This window comes from Neopelma chrysocephalum, unplaced genomic scaffold (assembly GCF_003984885.1).
Source record: "Neopelma chrysocephalum unplaced genomic scaffold, ASM398488v2 Primary Assembly neopelma1_347, whole genome shotgun sequence".
In the NCBI taxonomy this organism is placed as follows: domain Eukaryota; kingdom Metazoa; phylum Chordata; class Aves; order Passeriformes; family Pipridae; genus Neopelma; species Neopelma chrysocephalum.
This window is the reverse complement of record NW_020898011.1, coordinates 1,506,050-1,516,602: the sequence shown is the minus strand read 5'-3', so window position 1 is coordinate 1,516,602 and position 10,553 is coordinate 1,506,050. Positions and strand designations below refer to the sequence as shown.

At 45.2% G+C, this 10,553-nt stretch overlaps 1 protein-coding gene across 2 annotated transcripts in view; it reads left to right on the top strand.

The window, feature by feature from the left end:
* The first annotated feature begins 372 nt into the window (after nucleotides 1-372).
* The window catches only part of LHPP (phospholysine phosphohistidine inorganic pyrophosphate phosphatase), an 81,354-nt gene continuing 71,173 nt past the window's right edge, over nucleotides 373-10,553 (top strand). For both annotated transcript variants that reach the window (XM_027705591.1, XM_027705590.1), the window contains exon 1: nucleotides 373-518. In XM_027705591.1, coding sequence (XP_027561392.1) covers nucleotides 403-518 — 116 coding nt within the window. In that variant the 5' untranslated portion in view covers nucleotides 373-402. The remainder of the gene's footprint in view (nucleotides 519-10,553) is intronic.

The window sequence follows — 10,553 nt, the reverse complement described above, 5'->3', positions numbered from 1 at the left end:
ATATATTCTGGGAGTCGTGGCGTGCTATTGATGGTATTAGCAATGAGAAGGTATTTGAGAGAAAACAGTGTTATCTGCAAAGTTGGAACACATCTGATAAAATCTTATCTGTGATGCAAAATTCTTTATATGACGAGTCAGTGGTGTTTTTTTTTCTTGGTAGTCATATGAATCATAGAATGGCTCGGGTTGAAAGGAACCTTAAAAATCATCTCGTTTCACCCCCATGCCAGGGATGCTAGACCCACTCGACCAGGTTGCTCCAAGCCTCATCCAGGCTTTAGCGCTCCCAGGGACGAGGCAGCCGCAGTTTCTCTGTTGGAAGCGGAGCTGCTGCGGGGCGGAGCGGAGCCCGGGACTGCATTTCCCGGCAGCGCCCGGCGCGGGGCCGTGCGGGCGGCGATGGCGGGCTGGGCTCGGGCCGTGCGGGGGCTGCTGCTGGATGTCAGCGGGGTCCTCTACGACAGCGGCGCCGACGGCGGGGTCCCCATCGCCGGCTCGGCCGAGGCCGTGCGCAGGTGGGTGCGCGGCCCGGGACCCCCCTCCGGCCGGGCACGGGGCGAGGGGACCGCCCGCGATGGGTAGGGGCACCCCCGCGCTGGGTTCGGCACCCCCGGGTGGGCGGTGGTCACCTCCTAAAGGGCATTTAACTCCACCGCGTGGAGTGTGACCTCGCAGTGCAGCCCCCGGTGCGCCGCGTGAAGTCCCGGCCAGGACAGCAAACGGGAACTTTTGGGGTCGCCTTGGTGTTTTTTTAGGATTATTGAAGGTAAGGGGAGCCCGCAGACCCCGGGCTGTTGGGGAAAGGAGCGTGGAGCAGCGTGGCAGATCACATCGTGCTCGGGTTTGTATTTAGTGTCGTCAGCGCACACGCAGCAGGGGCGGGTGATACAGGAGAGGTCTGAGATTATCCCCGGTAGTCATTTTTAAAATACTGCACGCACTGGCGTGGTACTTCTGCAAATTGATTAACTTTGCTCTCAAATTAGCTGAGACTTCTCGCAGAAAACTTGCAACCCAGCAGACATGGAGAATTTCCGTGCTGGGTTAATGATTGCCCAGCTTGGAAGTGACTCGAAAGCCAAGTGTTGTTGGGATGAGTCAATCCCCGTGCCCCCAGGTAGGGACTTCTTTCCCTTTTAGCTGGGTGATGCAATCCATGTCACACAAGCCAAGTAAATTTGATTTAAGTAACTTGAATTAATTAGGTTGACTTGCCAAGTGTGTCTATACCAGCCCTGCTGGACCAGAGGAGCAGGATGGGGCCAGTGACTACAACTTCATTTAAAGACAAGTATTGATTGGTGTGTCTCCCTGCTGGATGAGGTCGTGGGTTTGTATAAGAGGCTTTTGGCTCTACATTGATGTTTCACTAACCCACTGCAGAAAATCCAGGTGTTTCAAGTGGCAAGTGCTGGAAAGGGCTTGGATCAACCTGGTCTAGTGGAAGGTGTCCCTGCCCAAGGCAGGAGGGGGAACTAGATGGACTTTAAGGTCCCTCCCAGCCCACACCATTCTGTAATTCTGTGCTGCTGTGTGTACCCCCTTTGAAATGTTTTAAAAGTCTAAATTCTGAACCCTGAAAGGCTGACAGCTTGGTGAGCACCTCTGCAGTTTCTGTCATCTGGGGCCACTCAGCACACACAGAGTTGTGATGAGTGCATTATTGAGCAGGGAAATAAGCAGGAAGAAATACTGAAATCAGTAAAATTAATCATATGAGGTTAGTTAAATATGTGCCTAAATGTTTGTGGAACCAACTGGAAAATTGGAGAAGGTCCAAATGTACTAGCAATAACAGAAGTCTTCACTGCTTTTTTTAATAATTATGTCTTTGTTCATACTTCTTGAAACACATGTAGCAGGCACAGAAAGTGTCATCAGATGAAGCTTTTGTTTTCATCTCCAGGATCAGAGTTACCAGTGCTGTCAGAGAGCAGTGTTTGAAGCAAGTTTAAGGCTTATGGAGGCTCGTGACCTGTTTGTGATGCTCAGCTGGCTGGTGGGAGCTGCAGGTGCCAGGACAGCCAGTGGGAGAGCAGCACTTCAAGGGAATTCAGTGATATTGGGCAGATAGAAAAGTTGCTCCTATAAAGACATTGTATGGGAGTGCTGTGGCACCTGGATCTTTCAAGGAGTTGCATGTGTGCAGTGCTTAGCATGGAACAGCCCAGATCATAGCCAAGGCCTCCAGGCATGGCCAAATCAAGCATAAATAGCAACAACTGCATAATTACTGACAGAGATCAGATCATTCCTTTAAAATTCAGGACATAGTCAATAATACCTGTGTTGTGGTTCACTGGATGCTTTTGACATACTGTTTTTTCCTCCTAGGTTTTTGAGCATCATTTTCTGTCGGGTTGCAGGCTGTCATTTAATAACCTTTGTCACTGCCTTTGCTGAACCCTCTTGCATGGAGGCAATGTAAACTGCAGTTTAACTTACAGCAATATCAGAAATATGCTGATGAAACAACAGTAAAACTCTGGCCTTGGGCTAAAGAAATTATGGAGTTTCTCTGGAAATACTGGAAATGTCTAAGGCCTTGTTCCTCGTTATTTGCAAAAACCCCTCAGCAGCTAATCTGACCTGTCTGCCTGTCTGGAAGGTTTTGGGGGGGTCTTTGAGGCAGGTTGGGAGATGCAATCCAGCAGCAGGCTCTGGAGAGCTGCACTGGGAAAGCTGGTCTCATTTGGTCAGGATTTGGTAAGCAATGGAGAAGCAGCAGTCATAGCTGTGGGAATTGGGGACAGCAGAGTGGAATTGGGGACAGCAGAGTGGAATTGGGGACAGCAGAATGGAAAAGTGACAGGAAGGAAAAAAAAAACCAAACCCAAACCACTTTGTTCAGGTCATTCAATGTAACTGGTTAAGAATAATCATTTTCCTTGGGTAAAGTCAAGTAGCCTTATTTATCTGCCTATTAGGTTGGTAATTGTTCTAGCTCACACCATTTAAAATCTTTATTGACTCATTATCCTATTGCCAGTTGGTCATTAATATTTGTGTCTGCGTCACAGTACAGCTCAGTGGTTTCGAGCAGATGGATTAAAGCTAAAAGGAGCTCTTTTTTAATTAATTCCTTTTTTTTCTGTATCAATTAAAAAGTCATAATTGCAGATAGCTAGGAACTTGATAACTTATTCAAATTGACATGGTCTTTTGCTAGAAGAGCTGTCTAAAATCTTTCAGTGCATATATATGTCCAATAGGAGCCTTAAATACCATTTTGATAACTCATAGTACAGATAGGGACTCTGACAAAATGACAGCTGACCTCTTCTTTTCAGACTGTCTTGCTACATCATCTCCCACACCATTACAGCAATTAACTTAGTGTAACAACATATAGTACACTCCAGTAAAAATGATAAGCAAACATATTAATTTGTCATTGGTTTCATGTGACTGAAGCCATTTTGACCTCTTAAAACTGTGTTGGCTGCATTATTTCTTTTGTTTTCAGCCAAATTCTGCTCTGCAATTATTTGAGTTAGTGTTTGACAGGATAGCAACGGAATTTCTGCCAGCAGAATTTGGCCTGGTTTATATTTATGGTGGCTGCAGGGAGGTGCTTCTCTCTTGTTTGTTTGTTTTTAGCTGACAGTACAGTCAAACGGAGCAGAAAAATGACCAGAGAAGCTGATGGACACTGAAACATCCTGAGCAAGATGACATTCAGTAACACACTTCCCAGTGCTGTAGAGACCCTCCTGAGGAAGGCATCAATAGTCATTATCCAAGTTGGTATAACCTGTGGTGAAACACTAAGTGTAACCACTGGGAATGTTTTATTTATTGCTGATATACCCACGCCTCTGATAAATTTATCCTGGGATTCAGTGTGCACTGAGAGGGAGTTGGTGAATCAGAGGCTGAAAGGATGAACCACAGAAGTATTTGTTGTACAGAGCAGACCTTCTGCTGCACTCAAGTGGTAAGGTGAATGTAGATCCTTCCTATTATTCAGCCATCCCATGGCACCCAGACCTTACCCGTGTGCCAAAGGGTGTTGGCACCACTGGTTTAACCCAGGAGCCACCGTGCCAGGAATGTCTTTAAAATCTCCAGAGACTCTTGCTGTTAACTTTAGATGGGGATGTTAGAGCAGTGAATGACTAAAAAAATCCCCAAGCAGCTTGATGAGATTATTTGTCCCTTTAAAACTTTTAACCCATAACATTTCTTGATTGTTTAATTTACTGTGGGATACGTTTGTTGTTGTTTCTAAAAATCCTTATAACAAAGTTAAACACATCTCTTTTCAGTGTGTGTGGTTAACTGGCAGATGCCGTGGAGCAGATCAGAAAGCCCATGGACAAGATCAGAAAGGTGACTTAAAGGCTTGTCCTGGAGCCAGCCCTAACAGTGCCTCTGTGTTTGTGCTCTTATTGTCTTAATCGATTTACACAGCATTGACACGAGGTGAGCTAGTCCCTTTTTATCTTACAAATAGCAGGGAGCTGGTCTCTTACAAGACAGAAGGTGGTTAAACATCCATAAAGGATGCTCAGCCTGTGCTCTGGCATTTGCATTTACAGCTGTGTGCTGATAGTGTGCCCATTAGCATATCCATATGAAAAGCACACAGTAGTTGGACATTTACAACATCCTGTTGTTGGGCCGGGACGGTGCATCTGTCAGCACAACTTTCCACTGAGCCCTTTAGAAGAGCAGCGGAAATCTGGGGAGCGGGGAGGCTGTGGAGCAGCTGGACAGTCGTGTTAAAATAAAATACCTGGAGAGCCTAACAAGGCAAGGATTGCGAGGAGAACAAGGGGAACTGGGACTGTAAAACAATTCAGCGCGTGGGGGTTCGGGTGGGACAGTTGGGAGCTCACAAAGAGCCCTTTGGAAGTGTGTGTGTGCCACAAGGAGCAGGAAATCTTTGTTGTCACAGAAGATAACCCAGGCATGGCTTAGCACAGGCTGTGCAGAGTTTCAAGGCTTGCTGTGCCTTCGGGACGTGTGATAGCAAAGGAGTTGTTTCTCTTAGAAAGAGATTTTCAAATAAACTACACCAACTCTTGTGTAAATATCCTTTTGTTTGTCTTTGTGCTTGACTCTCTTTGCACTTTCTACCCATGGATCCCGAAGAAGGGTAAGTGTCACTGCCCTTTCTGAAACAGTAGAGACACAAAAAGGTGAAGCACTTCTGTATTGTGATATGGCTGTTCCTTGGCAGAGCCAGAAAGGGATCCAGGAATTGATCCTCAGTGGATGCAGAGTTGTCACAGCTCCACTCTGGTCTGTAACATCAGCTGTGCCCTCAGTTTTTGAGAGCAGTGGATGTTCCTAACCCATACTTGTTTTCCTAATCAGTGGTGTTCTCTTTTTTTTTTTTTTAAAAAAAAAAGATCTGTGTCCCTGAAGTTGTGGGTACTCATGTGCTGTCTACACAAATTGCATGAGTAAGTGCTTGCACTTTTGGAATTTAAACATCATTAAGCTTTAGGGTCTGAGAAATAGAAATAATTCTTTACAAACACGTGCTGTTTGTATACAAACTAAGAATTCAACCCTGACAAGGATAACTTTGTTTTGACTGAATTTTTAATGGAGTAAATAGCAGCTTCAGAGGCAAAAAAAATCTCAGCTTTTCATGGAATCACAGAATGGTTTGGGTTGGAAGTGACTTTAAAGATCATGTAGTTTCGACCCCCCTTTTAGCACAGAATAAAAGCTACTGCAGTATCATTCACTGTTTTGTCAATACAAATATTTTGCTTAATGCAAATAAATATATTCATGCTAACTGAATGCCCAAAGATCTGATTTTTTTTTTCCCCTGACAGCTTCAAAGTGGAGATTTACCAACTATTTAAGGTCTACCAGAGTTTACTTATTTACTCATTTACAGTGTGGTTCAAGTCTTTCAGGTGTAATACATTAAGCTGATTTGGTAATCTGCAGCAATTAAATGCATCTTGTTACTGAATGTAATGGACCAGAGATATTTTTCTTATATTCTGCATTGTGCTTCCTTTCTGCAGATTCCTTTCAAAAGTATGTGTTGTTTTTATTGAAGACTTAATTCTAGTTTACACTGTTGTGCCATATTATTGTCTACCCCTCTGTTCAGGGAGGTGTATTGTGATTTATGGTGTCAGATAATTTGTGCAGTAATGCTGGTATCCAGCGGTATTTGGTGGCCTTTGTAGAGATTTCAGGACTAGGTGGACTTTGTGTTTGTTTTGATGTGCAACTTCCAGTGATTATTTTTACCTCTGACCAAAATACCTAAATAAAGGTGTTGGTGGGTTTTTAAAGTTTTCTTTTAATTGCAATTTAGTGACTTTTTATTTTTAGTTTTTGCTGTCAGTGTCTCAAAGTGGTGTTTCCAGAGTGTATAGTTTTATAACTGTACCTTTCCTTATGGCACCCTTGCCCACCCTTAAGTAACATTGGCCTCTTCTCGTGGCTCCTTCATATGTGCCTGTTAATCTGCTTTTATTCATGTTCAAAGGTAATGCCCTCCCATTTTTTAATCCCTTTTGCAATCCCTCCTTTGGATTGCCTCCAAATTATCCACTTCTATATATAGAGAGAGGTGAGCCATATGGATCTCGAGAGGAAATTGTGCTCGTGAGATAGCAGATGTAGAGATGAGTTTCAGACACAAGAATGCAAGAGGGAGTGGGGCCAGAAAGTGCTGTGTGTAAGGATTTGTCAGGCCAGCCTTGCTATATGGAGCAGAAAGCTGGATCACCAGAGAATGGGAATTTTAATGAGCTTGGCTGTACTTGGGACCAATGACAGGACATCAGTGAAACACCAGGAGATCAGGGGACAAAAGTAGCATCAGAGATGTGTCATCAACATTTAAGCAGTTTGGAGGAGCTGTGATGGCAGAAATCAGAGGAATGGAAAGGTTTGGGCACTGGGATAGAGAAGGAACGACCCAGGTTTCATCCACAGTCCTCATTGCACACACCAAGTGAAAAAAAAACACAAGGAAGTTCAGTGTTTCTGTGGAATTAGGAGAGGGTTGTGCCATATGAGGATGGGTAAAGGCACTTATGGCTGGCCTTCTGAAATAATTATTTTGCTTGGTGTTGTTTCAGAAGATGAAATTAAAGGTGAAAAATTGCTGCTGTTGAAATCTCCACTGGAGTGATGGGAAAGCAGATTTGCAGAGAAAATATAATAGATTATTGCCACAAATACACTTTTTAATGTACTCCCCCCACAGGCATTTCCACAACTGGGTTATTGCTGTCAGCCAGAACCCTTCTCCATCCTCAGGCCTGTGTGATGATCCCATGGAGGTTCTCCTGGGAGAAACTTGCAAGATCAGCCTCAGAATTAGCATTGATTTGTAAACATAACATAATCTGATGTTTGGATGTAACCTGTGCATTGTGTGGGCTGGAAGAGGGAGTTTTACCTTCCCTGTAGAGCAGTGGTAACTTTTTAGGTGAATTACTCCCTGGAAGTGGCAGGGCCAGCAAGGGAGGCTTCCATGGCACCAGAAAAACATCCCATTGCCTGCTAGACAGCTGTGTCAGAAGGCACAGGAGGTTTTGATCCCTCCCTTGCCCTGATCACTCACCATTCTGTGGTCTGGATGAGATTTTACACACTTACCCAGACTGCTGAGGACTAGTACTGACTTCTTGTTGCAAAACCTGTTTTAATTTATCATTTTGAGTGTGTTTTTTTACGTGATGTCTAAAGCTACATCATGTTCTGTGGTTTTCCATCAGCCAGCCAGGCTAAGGAAGTATAAATTTCTGCTCTTTTCAAACTTTCTTCTGTATTGATCTTGTAACTAGACAAGTCATTTCTACTTTTGGCCATTATGCTTAGTTTTGTCTCGGCTCAGCTTCATGCCCTTCTGACAGGAGATATTTTACCTGGAGCAGCAGCACCTTGGCCCTTGCAGAGGGCAATAACATAAGTCCTGCCCAGGTGGGAGGAAGTCCTGGTTTTACTTATTGTTTGGTTGCAGGTAGATAACTCTCTGGCACTGTTGATTCCCTGTGTTTCAGACAAGGTATAAGAGTGCTGACAGGTTTGCACTGGAGCACACTGGTGTTTGTCCACTGATGCAAAAGACTCAAATAGGATAAGTGCTTGCTTTTAAATTAAGAAAACCTAAAACACTCTGAAAAACCAAAAGCAGGATAAAAGGCCAGTTCTGGAAGTCTCAGAACTAGTGCTCTTCCAAACCCTTTTGAAGTTGTTGTTGGACAGTTGCCAAGCTCAGGCTTGTTGCCTCTTCCAGGGTTTCTCTTTCTGCCCACCTGCCCATCTCCTCAGGACCTGCTGCTCCTCCTGCTCCTGTGTTAGGAAAAATCTTTGTCATGAAAGCATCGATCCAAAATCTGAAGTTTAGCCTTTTACCATGTCCTTAGTTGCTTCAGCCATGTACAAGGCAATGTGAATTTGAGGAGTGATGGCTTCCAGCCTAGATTCCAGGACCACTGCTTTTCCTACTGGTGTCACAACCTTTACTTCATCTGAAAGAACAGTTTTTTGTGTTTCGTGTGCCCAAAGGCTGCCCATAAAGGTTGGCAAGGGCAGTTGGCTGAGTCTGCACAAGGTCAGTGAGGATGTCTAATAATTGTCCTAACACTTTACCTGTTATGGAGCAATAATGAGAGTTTTTTTCATTATTTTCGGGTGAGTGAGCCTGGCAGATGCTGACAGCCAGCAGATGTGTAAAGTTCGAGGTGATTTGTAAGGGACCGGCTCATCTGACGCATGGTAATTGCATTGTGGGACATTGTCACTCAGCCTCGTGTCCTGCTCCAGCAGGACGAGGTAAAGGTCAGTTCAAAGAGCTGCTGTAGTGTGAGGGGCAGCTCAGGGCTGAAATTAAACCCCTCATTTCCCTCTCTTCCCTGTACTTGTGCTCATGGTGTGCCTGGAGCGGGGTTGGTGCCCCAGGTCTGGATTTAGGATTTGGGTGACTGAGGGGTTGTTTTGATCTGGAGGGGGCTTAAATCCCTCCTGTGGTAAGGCTTAGAAAAAGACACCTGTTGGTGTGTTAGTTTGGTGTTCATCTGTCTGCTTATAATTTTGGGTTTGGATGTTCTCTGTAGCTTCTCTTCAGTGCCCGTGTGCTGTGGCAGTTCCCTGGCAGCTGGTGCAGAGCTGGTGCTGGCACAAAACTGGAGGGGGACAGCTGGATTTTCTGTCTGCTCCCTGCTGCCCTGCCTGCTCTGCTGTGCCCTCTGAGAAGGGATCCAACAGGTTTGTTCCGCCACAGAGATGCTTTTGCCATTTGTGACACCCCGAAAGGTCAGAAGCTGCTCTCCCTTCAAGTTCAGGTTTGCCTGTTCCTGCTCGTGGGCATTAGGAGTGGTGTGAGTGGATTTGATCGATGCTGAGCCTGTGGATGGCCCCAAACAGGGAGTGAGAGGCAGCCTTGGGGTGTCACAGCTGCCTGGACCATGCCAAGTCCCTGCGGTGTAAGCGCAGTGCTGCCTGTCCGTGTGCTCGGCTTGTGCTCGAATCAGGATTGATTCCTGGTGCTCATGGAGTTGGAGTGGGATCTTTATCATGGCCACGATGTATGGAAGTCAGAGGAAGCCTCGATTGACTGGGTTTCCTGGGTGTGCTTGGCCTCTGTAATAAAACTGCTGAGAAATCTGTAATACACTGGAGATCTTGATAAAACGTGTGTCGTGTATTTCATCTGCTGGTGCCTCATTCTTCTGTACCTGCACTCATCTAATCCCTTGCTCTTTATCTTATAAGACATCACATTACAAATCTTGTTCTTTATTCTTCTCCCGACGTCCCCACACTTGCCAGCACTGGAAATTGCAGTAACTTGCTCTGCACGTGCTTTCAGAGATACGAACAGCGGGTCAGTTCAGAGCCTGGAGGTTTCCCATTAAACTGGCCAGCTCAGCAGCCGTGCCCCCAGTGCAGGATAGACTCACTGAGCAAAGCATCTCCCCTGTCAGGCAGAGACCTTCAAGCCACTTCTTTTAGTTCCTCCTGGTGCAAAACCTACCTGACCAGGAAAACTGAAGGAGAGTTTTGCTGTAAACACGACTGCAGCCAGGATTTCCCCCATGTTGGTAAAAGCTCTCCCTAATTATTTAAGCTCTGAGTTAATGGTTGTTTGCTGATGTGTGTTTGCTGATACTGAGCATCCAGGGATGGATTCATCCCAGTGTGTGTGTGTGTGTAATCATGCACATACCAGTAAGTGTGACTGTTCCATAAAAGGATTGACAGAGAGTAGCAGGGGGTCTTTTTAGGGTGCTCATTGGGAAGGAAAAGGTGGCTCAACATTGGAAAGATATTTTTGTAGAAATAAGTCTTCTCTGGAGTTTTTGTTGATTTTTCTTTTGTTTAGTGTTCCGGGATATTTTTGAAAGTCCTTTTCACGTGGACTCCCATTTTCTGTCCAGTTTGGTCTAACACTCTGCACTCTAACACTCTGCACTCTAACACTCTGCACTCTAACACTCTGCACTCTAACACTCTGCACTCTAACACTCTTAACACTCACCTAAGCATTTGCTGAGCTTGTTTGCTGGGGTGATAAGTGATGGTGGGAGTCGGGGATGATTCCACACTGCTCCTGCTTT